The sequence below is a fragment of the Globicephala melas genome, chromosome 1 (genome assembly GCF_963455315.2).
Source record: "Globicephala melas chromosome 1, mGloMel1.2, whole genome shotgun sequence".
NCBI classification, from domain to species: Eukaryota; Metazoa; Chordata; class Mammalia; order Artiodactyla; family Delphinidae; genus Globicephala; species Globicephala melas.
This window is the reverse complement of record NC_083314.1, coordinates 46,493,788-46,505,820: the sequence shown is the minus strand read 5'-3', so window position 1 is coordinate 46,505,820 and position 12,033 is coordinate 46,493,788. Positions and strand designations below refer to the sequence as shown.

Sequence of the window (12,033 nt, the reverse complement as noted above, 5' to 3'; positions counted from 1 at the left end):
CTGTGTCACTTTCACACATCCCTATTATTGTATTTGAGCCCTTCCTTACTTTATGGCACTACAAGACGTTCTAGACTCATCTTGTATATTTCCCATCCCAGTCTTAGAATCAGCCATTTCTTCAAGGAGACCTGGTTCTTTTTTTTTTTTTTTTTTAGATTTTCAGGAGACCTTAAAGTTTTGTTTTTTTTAATATTTATTTTTGGCTGTGTTGGGTCTTCGTTTCTGTGCGAGTGCTTTCTCTAGTTGCGGCAAGCGGGGGCCACTCTTCATCGCGGTGCGTGGGCCTCTCACTGTCGCGGCCTCTCTTGTTGCGGAGCACAGGCTCCAGACGCGCAGGCTCAGTAGTTGTGGCTCACAGGCCCAGCCGCTCCGCGGCATGTGGGATCCTCCCGGACCAGGGCTCGAACCCATGTCCCCTGCATTGGCAGGCAGATTCTCAACCAGTGCGCCACCAGGGAAGCCTGACCTGGTTCTTTTTATTGGAGAATGATATTAGAAACCAAGATCTGGGTGCTAGGTGTGCTCATCGCTACTGGGGTGTCATTTCTTCTGGCCCTGTCAGCTGACATGGCTAGGAAATATATGTGTAAATACGTATACCTATAAATATTTCTATGTATAACCATCTATACATTATATTAAATATGAATTTTCACTGATGCCTGCAACTCTAATCCTTACCACATGGACCATTCTAGCTTCCTCCCCTTGCTTATTTGTGAGTATCCTCTCCAGCAGTGAGAAAACCGGCTTCTACCCTCTGCCTTCCATTTACTTAATTGTTCAGTTTCAGTATATATGTACAGCTGTATCAGAATCGTTAACTCGTACCCCCGAGGGAAACAACTTTCTCAACCAGAGTCCAGTGTTGATGTGTAGTTCCTTTTGCCTTTAGTCCTTAATCTTATAGATTGTAATTCTTCTTTTTTAAAATAATGAAAATAGCTAATGTTTTTGAGCACTGACTATGTCTTAGGGACTATTCTAAATACTTCAGATATATTATCTCTTTTAGGCCTCACAAGAACTCTGTGAGGAGGGATCTATTACTGTATGCATTTTACAGATGAGGAAGCAGAGGCATAAAGAGGTTGGGTTTGTCTGACTAACCAGAGAGTCAGTCTGACTCCGGAGAATGTGTGTAACCACATTGGCTCTACCGCTCATGAAAAACAGGCATTTAGGGGACCTCTTAGTTTTGTTCCTTTTCTAATGGAGTGCAGTCACTGACATACTGAGTAAGGTTTGGTAATATAGGATTAAGTCTCTGCACAACAATTCTCTTCAATTTCTGTAAATTTACATTCAGTTGCCAGGGTCTGCACATGTAGTTTGGGAATGAAAGACAGGTGTGTAAACACTTGATTTTGAGTTATTGGTTTTGAGCTCATCTCCTCCTTCCCTTGACCCTTTCCCACCCATATTTACTCTTTCTACTGCGTGTCCTTTCCTATCCCAATCTTTTTCTTCCTCCTTCTTGCCTTGGAGGTTTTCCTCTTCTTTAACTGCCCATGGCCCTTCACTGGCTTTTCTGCCCTATATTGCCTTCTGGTGCTTAGTCCCTACTCTGGCTTTGTTTACATTTATTTCCCTGGATCTCTCTTAATTCCTCTTTTACTTTCCCTCCCAGCGTTCTAACGTCTACTCACCACCAGTACCAAAATGTACAATGGAAAATGTACAAGAAAGCATTGCAAGATTACCTTGACGAGTCTAGATAATGTTTCCATCCTTTACATGCTTTTACAGGCAAAAAAAAGGAAAAAAAAAAATCTCTGCATCTCCCTTTGTTCTTTCTCATCAAGAAAACCATCTAGCCAGGGGTCTTAGAGGCAGACTGTAACTGGCAGCCTTCCCAGAAACAGCAGAAAATCATTCTGTGACTAGGAGAACAAGGTGGAGGGTCTAGCTCAGAGTCAGTGTCAAGGTTACTTTGCTTTCTTTCCCTGAAGGGCAAAGTGCATTGGCTCCCACCCAGAGGGCCTGGCAGTGTCCTGTGCTACACTGCTTCAAAGGCCACCCTCTACATAGATCTTTTTACCTTTTCATTATCTATATTAGGGAAAGATCCAATTCTTGGAGAGTATCCTAAAATAGAAAAAATGTTTTGCTGCTTTTAAAAAATGTTTCCATGTCTAATCTTCTGCTGATGATTAAGTAACGATAAATTATTACCTCAGGGCTTCCCTGGTGGCACAGTGGTTGAGAGTCCGCCTGCCAATGCAGGGGACACGGGTTTGTGCCCCGGTCCGGGAAGATCCCACATGCCGTGGAGCAGCTGGGCCTGTGAGCCATGGCCGCTGAGCCTGAGCGTTCGGAGCCTGTGCTCCGCAACAGGAGAGGCCACAACAGTGAGAGGCCCGCATACCGCAAAAAAAAAAAAAAAAAATTACCTCAAATAGATTTCTGGGGAGAGAAAGCTCTAAATGGACAGAGTTATTCTTTTTGTCATAATAATCCTATTTCTTGGCTTGGAAGTTATACATCATGGGAGCGATGACCTCATACCTAGAAGGTTTTTTTTTTATTAAACCTTTCACCAATTCTAGAGTATTTTACTACCTATGCAATTTTAACATGATTTAATGCATTTATCTTAAAATCCCTGTATGTATTAAAAATCTGTGGTTTGAGCATAATAGCCTAATGCTCACCTCAGTCAGCCCTCTTACTCTGCATTGCACGCCTGAAGGTCCCTGAGAGTGATTAGAAGTTTTGTACTATTTCCTTATACCTCTCAGCTAAGACATCTGTCTGATGTCTTCCAACCAGGTATTCTTAAGTGTGATTTCTGTTTGGCTAAGAAATCAAATGAGCATAGCAAATCTCATCATGCTCCATTTCTCCCCTCTTTTCCTATTCTTTAAACAGTTCTTCCTATGTCTCTTAAAAGTGTCTTGCTTTCTCTCACCTCAGGACCTTTGCTTACGCTGTTACCCCAGAGTCTTCACCCTGCTAATTCTCCCTTATCCTTAAGATCTCAGCTTTAACGTCATTTCCTCAGGGAAGCACTCCATGGAGCCCTGACCAGGTTTACTCTCTCTGAAGGTAAATACCCTAGACTCCTCTACTGTGACATTCATCACATAAATAGTTTTTGTGAATATGGAAAATAAAGGGTACTCAATAAATATTAGTTGGATTAGTGAATTCATTTTCTCCAGGGGTCTGTTCTATTACCAGTAAAAGTCTTAGAAACCGCATCTGGGTCTGGACACGACTTCCTTCCTTCACATACTGCAAGAACTTGCACCTTGCCAAGGATGTCTGAGGTAGAGAAAGCAATGCTGGTTGTCTGCTCTGCCATCAGATTTGGGTCTTGCCCCTGCTCTCCCCACCCCCCATCCAGTCATTCTTAATCAGACACACACGTTCCCTTGGGAGTGAGGAGTGCTGGCTTTTCTCCTTACTGAGTTTAGATTATGTCACAATCTTAATCTTTCCATTTGGCTTCAGAAATTACTTCTTCAGTCTTCACAAGTTTTTCTTTTTAATTTTTTAATTTATCATTTATTTTTGGCTGTGTTAGATCTTTGTTGCCGTGCGTGGGCTTTCTCTAGTTGTGGTGAGTGGGAGCTACTCTTTGTTATGGTGTGCAGGCTTCTCATCGCCGTGGCTGCTTTTGTTGCAAAGCATGGGCTCTAGGCACGTGGGCTTCACTAGTTGTGGCTCGTGGGCTCTAGAGCACAGGCTCAGTAGTTGTGGTGCACGGGCTTAGTAGCTCCGCAGCATGTGGGATCTTCCCGGAGCAGGGCTTGAACCCATGTCCCCTGCATTGGCAGGCGAGTTCCTAACCACTGCACCATCAGGGAAGTCCCTCTATTACACTTTGATGTTCCTGAATTGGTCTGTCCTGAGGGGGGCTAACTCAGGGGTGTGTGTGTGAGTGTGTGGTGTGTGTGTGTGTGTGGTGTGTGTGTGTGTGTGGTGTGTGTGAGTGTGTGTGTGGTGTGTGTGAGTGTATGTGTGGGGTGTGTGTGGTGTGTGTGAGTGTGTATGTGTGTGTGTTGTGTGTATGTGGTGTATGTGTGGCATGTGGTGTGTGTGTGTGTGGTGTGTGAGTGTGTGTGGCGTGTGTGTGGTGTGGTGTGTGTGTGGTGTGTGTGTGAATGTGTGAGTGTGTGGTGTGTGTGAGTGTGTGGTGTGTGTGGTGTGTGTGTGGTGTGTATGTGTGTGTGTGTGGTGTGTCTGTGTGGTGTGAGTGTATGTGTGGGGTGTGTGTGTGGTGCGTGTGTGGTGTGTGTGTGTGTGTGGTGTGTCTGTGTGGTGTGAGTGTATGTGTGGGGTGTGTGTGTGGTGTGTGGTGTGTGTGAGTGTGTGGTGTGTGTGGTGTGTGTGTGGTGTGGTGTGTGTGTGTGTGGTGTGTCTGTGTGGTGTGAGTGTATGTGTGGGGTGTGTGTGTGGTGCGTGTGTGGTGCGTGTGTGGTGTGTGTGAGTGTGTGGTGTCTGTGTGTGGGGGCTGGTATTTGTTCACAGTGTTTGCCTTCCTCCAGCAGGCCTGGAGCCACAAGTGTTGCAGGAGCATGCTTTGTATCCTGTAGCACTCTATTTTACGTGGCAGTTTCCTTGAGTTCTTTCCATGAGTGCTGATTGATGTTCACTGAGCCATACCTTTTTTAATCCCTTCCTTTTGTGACTTACGGCAAGTAGTCTTAAGACTGCCAACAGTTATGTTTCTCTCCAGATACCTCAATATCCTTATTGACATTATGTCATTTGAAATTCAACTGATCAGTGTCAGGTAGATGAAGGCAGGTATTATTATGTCTCTTCTCCAGATAAGGGTCAGTGGAGCTAAGTGATCTGTCCCACTCCCATTGTTCACAGGTGGCACAGTGAGGATGGGAACCAGGTTTTCATCTGGAACCTCATTTCTTGTTCTGTGCATAGAGCCAAGTAGCTTCTCTAGTTTAACAGTCACACCTTTCCTGTAAGGTTGTGACTTTTAACGAGGGCTTCCCTTCGTTATTAAGGTTCTTTACACCTTCCAACTAACCAGTTCTGGTTAGAATGTACCTTAGATCTTAGGAGTGGAGCCAGGAAAGGTAAGATGGAAAAATCACTGGCCAGTAATCCTGTTGTCTCTGTCATGATTTTGTGATGCTGCTTTCCCTTCTGAAATTTCAAACATTTCACATTTTATCTGCTTCTTAGCCTATCAAGAACAAAAGTTTCTTCCCAGGACTGGCAAACATAAAGCTGCTCTGAGCTTGGGCACACGTCCAGGCCTTTCCAGAAAGCCTGCCTCCCTGGGATGCTGATAAAACTCTGCTAATAAGAGGGCAGGGGTCTGCCTCGTGTTGTACTGTGTTGTCTGTATGTGTCTTTTCCTTCTTCTCTTTATTCTTCCTCCTCTGCCTTCATTTCTCTTTTGTCTGAAAATGCTTTTTAATTCAATGTCTGGGTTTGTAGTGACTTTTCAAAGCCCTCTTGCGCTAAGCTGTGGGAAGGGCACTGTCACAAAGAGTAAAATGAGTCGATTAACAACGCTAGTAGAAAATACCAGTCTGAGGAGGACAAAATGTGCACCTAAAGGTGAGTCCAGTATGGATTAAGGTCCCCCTTCAGAATTCCCCTGGACCTTCCAAGGCTGCAGCTTTCCATGGAAGGAAGTCCTATACAACGTGCCCCATAGAAATATACAAGTACACAGAGATGTAAACAAGGATATTCATTTTGTAGTTGTAAGTGTGAGAACCTAACAATAACTTAACTACCCGTGCACTAGTAGAATACCTATATTAATTATGGTGTGTGCATGCAATGGATACTACGTAACCCTGAGAAACAGTGAGAGCTAGAGGTCCTGGCGTGGATGGAGAGGTGTCTATGACATACTATTCATGGGGGAAAAAAATCCATGGTTTATACATATGACATCTACTTAAATATGTAAACATATCCATAGAAAAGTCTAGAAGGATATACTCCAAACTGTTCACACAAGGTCATGGTAATAAGATTAGAATGAAGGGGGGTAGATATTTTGTTGTTTTAATTTATAGATATTTGTGTATTTGTAATATTTACTTTTTTCAGTAAATTGTTTTGTAATTTTAAAACTAGCAATTATGGGGGGTAAATGAGTAAATGACATATTGATATGTTTTAACATCTGTCTTTTACTATAATTTTGGATTTCTACCTGGGTTTCTTTTAGATTATGAACTTTTGAGGTGTTATCAGGGTCATTGAGTTGCTGGTCTCATTGTTGGTTGGATGCTCTTTTAGATTTTTAATTTAGTGATGTGAATTATCATCCCTCCATATCTGTCTTTTAATCACTGTCATCGAAAGAGTATTCCCTCATTGAAATATTAAAAAATATTAAGTGAGTGATAGTACTAATTAAATTAAATCACCCTTCTTTTGAGAAGTGCAAAACCGTACTGTAGGAGTCACCATAATGTATGCAAACGTCAGGTTTTCCTGAGTTCTGTGCCATCACCCCACCTATGCGCCTACCCCAGTTCTGGACTCAATGCTCGTGAGCAAAGAGGGGAAATTATTCACAGAAAAAGTCATCTTCCTTATAAAAATGAAATATTAGGATGCCGTCTCATCATTATCTTCTTCAATTCATGATATTTGGTTTTGGTGAAGAAAGGAGAAATAATGAGTGCCGTGTGTGGGCTCTCAAAATAATTGAAGTCCATCATTTCAGGGGGAGTTAGGGCTTCACCATATGAATTTGGGGGGCCATAAACATTCATAAATAACAGATGATGTGACAAGTGACCCGAATATTGAAGGTTCACTGACTAGAAGTTCATTAATTTCATTTTGCTCGTTCTTTCAATTAATCCCAGAGCCCAGATTAATTTCTTCTAGCTTTCTGTGAGGGAATGAAACTTTTGTTTCTCTCTTTTTTGAATCTGCACTGAAGATTTAGAAAATACTGAATTATTTCTATGGTTTTAAATGCCAACCTTAATTAATGGTTTTATGTCATCTATTTCTGCTGTAGCTATGTGAATATTATCGTTCCAAATGTCTTCATGTCCATATTGGTGAAACAGTGATCTCCACAGCAGTGAAAACAGTTAATTTCTTTCCCTTCTGTGTTTGTACGTCAGTTCCAAAAGTTCAGCATTAGATTGGCTTTAGCTGCATTTCTGCCTTGATCACAGTCTAGCTCTCTGCTGTGAACTTGAGACCTGTGAAGTTTAGACACACCTATGAAAGTCCAGGCGGCGGTTTCATATATATGGATCATTATATCTTTTCGTTTCTTTGCAGTTCGTTAACTAAGCGAACAATTTGTTTGAAGTCTAATCAGATGGTAATTTTAAAATCTGCTAGACATTTTTTTTCAGCTGAAAAAATTTTAATTAGGTCTTTCGCTAAAACAAAGTGTCCCAGCTCTGTCAATAAAACATGCTTGGATTCATTTATAGTCCCTGTCATCTTCTCCGGCCATCGTCAATGGCTGCACCTTGTTCCTGGGGCTGGCTGGTCATTAGTGAGGCGAAGTACCATGTGCATGGGACACAGCCCAGCAAGTGCCCGGCTCAGGAGTGGCTGTAAAGCCTTCTTTGAATATGAAGCGTAGGACAATAACACTCCAAAGTTGTCCTTTTTGTCAGCTGTTTGTCTCTTCCATTGAGTGAGGGGCTGCACCTACCTTAAAGAGAACAAGCTTGTGTTATTAGTAACATGAAAGGAGGGAAATGTGCCCCCATGATGACCCGGTCTCTTTTTGTGCCCTGGTCCTTGTTTCACCCAAGGTGGACTCAGCTGAGCCATCAGAAGAAGTCGCCCTCTCAATGAATGGCTTTGCTTATCAAGTTTTTCTCCTTTACTTTTCAAAACCTAACTTTCTACTCATACTGTTTCTCCCGCTGGAAACACATTGTCCTCTGGTAATTTGAAAAGTGAAAGGATAATTTTGTGAGGACGTTTTTGGTGCTATGCTGAAACCCTGGTGATCTTTGTAAAATTAAATTTACACATTATCTTTCCTAAACCTAGGCCCTTCCGCCCATCAAAGTTCTGGCCCACTGTCTGTTATTTCCTAAAATGTTATCACAGTAGATTTTGTGGTCTCTGACTTGAATGAATCCAGAATTGGAAACACATAATCTTGTTGTATACAGGTTACTTTGAAGTTGCTTCAGGACTCACTAAATCTTCTCTTCCGTGTCTTTTTTTTGCCCTGTGTGGGTTTTTCCAAAGGTTATGGTCCTGTTTTTGTTTTTCTTTTTTTAACTTACCAGTCTTTCCCCAGCTCCCCAACCACCACTTAAAATAATACAAGGTAGTCAGGCTGTTTTCAGATGCTTTAACTTCACTGACATTGCTGGGAACTTGTAGGGAACTATCCATTGATCACTTGCCCAAGGTTTCCTGAGGCATGGCTGGGACAGGCTCTGGCGTCCAGGGCTGGTTTTGCGTCTCCAGAGCCAGTTGAGTGCAGTGACGTTCTGTTTTCTCTTTCTCAGTGCAATCGCCTCCATCCTGAGGGCCTGGCTTGACCAGTGCGCAGAGGACTTCCGGGAGCCCCCTCACTTCCCTTGCTTACAGAAGCTGCTGGATTATCTCAAGCAGATGATGCCAGGCTCTGACCCAGAGAGAAGAGCACAGAATCTTCTTGAGCAGTTTCACAAGCAAGAAGTAGAAACTGACAGTGAGTACTTACTTGTTTGATTCCAGGGAAGAAGCTAGATTCTGATCCTGCAAACCTCCACAGTGAGGAAATGTTCTCCCTGTACTTGTTGAATAGGAGGCCTTGGTTTCTTGCAGGACAGGCTGCTGGGGGATTGGGGACTGTGGTAAAATTCTCAAGGTTATTGAAGTACTAATTACAGGACCTATATAGCATTTTAGAGCAGAGAAGGGGATATTCAAGATCACCTAGTCCAACTCCCTCATTTTCTACGGGAGGAAACCGTGGCTCAGAGGTGAAGTGATTTCTCAGGGTTTCCTTTAATACCATAAAGAGGCCGATCTCCTTGATGGTCTTTTACCTTTCCTTGTCATCACACACCCCGCTGAACTTGAATTTGCTCTTCATTATCTGCCTAATTGGTTCCTCCTTCTAGCAAATGAAAACGCCTCACAAACCACCACCCCCATTCAGCAGGCGAGGAATTAAATCCAGTTCTGCTCCTGTCCTCACAAAAGCTTGAAAAGCTCAGAAAAGATGTTTCTCCTTCAGCCGGAAAGCATCCCTGTAATCTGTCCCCTACTGGGGCAGATTACCATCATTTCGCATCTCTGATGGCCTCATCCAAAGGAAGTTTCTGTGGCTGTTTTTTCCTATCTGAGGAATTGACTGCCTATTTTCAAGGACAGAGGAAGGGCCACCACTGCAGGTCACGGGTGGCTTGGAACCATCAGGCTTTGAAGAAAGTCAGAAAGAGGCTAGGGCGGTCTTTCAGTGTGACGTTTTATCCCCTCACTGGCTGCTGGGGGATGGTTGCCATGGCAGCTGACCCACTTGGAGCTTCTGACAGGCACTTCCCTGAAGTGACGCCTGATTTCCTCAGTGAGGGAAAGGAAATGGTTCCTCAACACCGATAAGGGAAGCTGCATCAGCGCCAAAGAAAATACCCTTAAATTCCAAACAGGACCTGTTGAATTTTTTACGTGTGGGGGACCAGAGAGGGGAAAATGCAATTGCATCATTAAAAGCTGACTGCCAAGTCCTCGGTATCTCTGATGACTTCATTTGCCGGGAATGTTTGAATACCAGGGGCACTCCTCCAGCTGCCGGACCTCAACTCCCTTCAGGGCCTCCCCTCCTGTCTTCGTGCTGGAGTGGATACACCATTAGAGCCCAGCTTTCCCCACGGGAGCTGCCCCTGGCTTCCGGCCTAATTGGGGAACCGGTGGGACCAGTGGTTCATTGTTTCCAACCGGGACTGGAAGGCCAGCTCGTTTGGCAGGCTGAGGCAGGGGAGAACGAGATGGCCTGACTTTGGTAAAGCTTTTAGGCAATCCCAGAAATGAATTTTTTCTGTGTTTGGAAATTTTTAATCAAGAACTCTCTAAACTCTCTGTTTATTAAGTACAGGAATCATTACCGAAAAAGAGTTTTAGGAGCTTGGTTCCCATGTGCTTTTTTTTTACCCAGTTTCATGCCGGCAAAAGCAAACAAGCTCTCCTACATGTTTTCCAAAAGTGAAATCTTGCTTCGAGTTTTTACCTACTTACCACTGGAAAAGAATCAAAAGCAGAAACAGTGAAAGCATGGACTAGACCCCGGAGAGAAAGGACCATGTAATCTTCAGATACAGCAGCGTTGATCCAAGGCACATATCAGGCTGCTGTGGAGTGTTGGGTGAATGAGATCAAGCCTCAGCACATATACTCCTTGGCTGAAGTGGGCCAGCCTCTGCATTGCAGAGCGACTGGGACAGATTTATGCACAGTGGTTAGCAAGAGGGTTGAGAGGCCCATTCTGAACCTTTGGGATTTCAAATGTCTTATTCCTCTACCCAGTGAGAGAGGACCAGAATTGTGTGGAGGAAAAGTGGTGAAATCATGGGGTTTTAGCTTTCTTTACCTCATGCTTGTTTGTGTCTCAGACTCCAGAGGCAGGCAGAGATCCCCTCCTTCCTTACCTGGTTGTAACCAACCCCGTTCACATCAGTACCTTCAACTCCAGGGTGAGGCGGCCAGTCTTAAATCACATACCTGTCACCAAAGTTGGCAGATACCCACGTGGTGCTCTGACAGGGGAGGTGATGTAGGATCCACTCAGCGCCCCTTTTCCCCTCGGAAACTAAGAAACGGCCACCCCAACTTGATCCAAGATGCCTAAAAGTCTTTTATTCTGCAAAGGCTTACAATGTAAACATTCTGGGGGAGTAGTAATGCCCTGATTTAAATGTCTGCTAAGATATAACTGAATGCAGCTAGATCTTTCTTCTTGAGAATGGATTTCACAGGCAGAAGAGCAAGGAGTGTGAAGGGGGATGAGGTTGGGGAACAACCCAGGAATTGGGGAAGGTTTCCCCGGAAGAGAGGCTAGGGACCCAAGGTAAACGTCTTCCAGGTCCACAGTCTTTCACAGTGGAGACTGGAGGTCCTGTTCCATGTGCTGAGCACTTATGCTTTTGATTTGGAGCCCTAGGTAGAAAAAATTTATTTTTTCCTACTTCTTCAGTCTGTATCCGATTAATTTGCTAATCGATGATCTTATCTCTAATAAGCCTCAGGTGAATTTAGCTTAAGGCTATCCTACTGCTTCTTGCATACTTTTTTTTTTCTTATTAGTTATCCATTTTATGCACATCAATGTATACATGTCAATCCCAATCTCCCAATTCATCACACACACCCCCACCCACCCCCGCCGCTTTCCCCGCTGGGTGTCCATACATTTGTTCTCTACATCTGTGTCTCAATTTCTGCCCTGTAAACCGGTTCTTCACCTGTACCATTTTTCTAGGTTCCACATACATGCGTTAATATATGATATTTGTTTTTCTCTTTCTGACTTACTTCACTCTGTATGACAGTCTCTAGATCCATCCACATCTCTACAAATGACCCAATTTCGTTCCTTTTTATGGCTGAGTAATATTCCATTGTATATATGTACCACATCTTCTTTATCCATTCGTCTGTCGCTGGGCATCTAGGTTGCTTCCAAGACCTGGCTATTGTAAATAGTGCTGCAATGAACATTGGGGTGCACGTGTCATTTTGAATTATGGTTTTCTCTGGGTATATGCCCAGTAGTGGGATTGCTGGGTCATACGGTAAGTCTATTTTTGGTTTTTTAAGGAACCTCCATACTGTTCTCCATAGGGGCTGTATCCATTTACATTCCCACCAACAGTGCAGGAGGCTTCCCTTTTCTCCATACCCTCTCCAGCATTTGTTCTTTGCAGATTTTCTGATGATGCCCATTCTAACCAATGTGAGGTGATACCTCATTGTAGTTCTGATTTGCATTTCTCTAATAATTAGTGATGTTGAGCAGCTTTTCATGTGCCTCTTGGCCACCTTTATGTCTTCTTTGGAGAAATGTCTATTTGGGTCTTCTGCCCATTTTTTGATTGGGTTGTTTGTTTCTTTAAT

The 12,033-nt window shown here is 43.6% G+C and overlaps 1 protein-coding gene across 4 annotated transcripts in view; it reads left to right on the top strand.

The window, feature by feature from the left end:
- RGL1 (ral guanine nucleotide dissociation stimulator like 1) overlaps positions 1-12,033 on the top strand; it is a 278,994-nt gene that overhangs the window by 217,869 nt on the left and 49,092 nt on the right. For all 4 annotated transcript variants that reach the window (XM_060295494.1, XM_030849185.2, XM_060295492.2 and 1 more), the window contains one exon: positions 8,445-8,629. In XM_060295494.1, the coding sequence (XP_060151477.1) occupies positions 8,445-8,629 (185 nt within the window). The remainder of the gene's footprint in view (positions 1-8,444; positions 8,630-12,033) is intronic.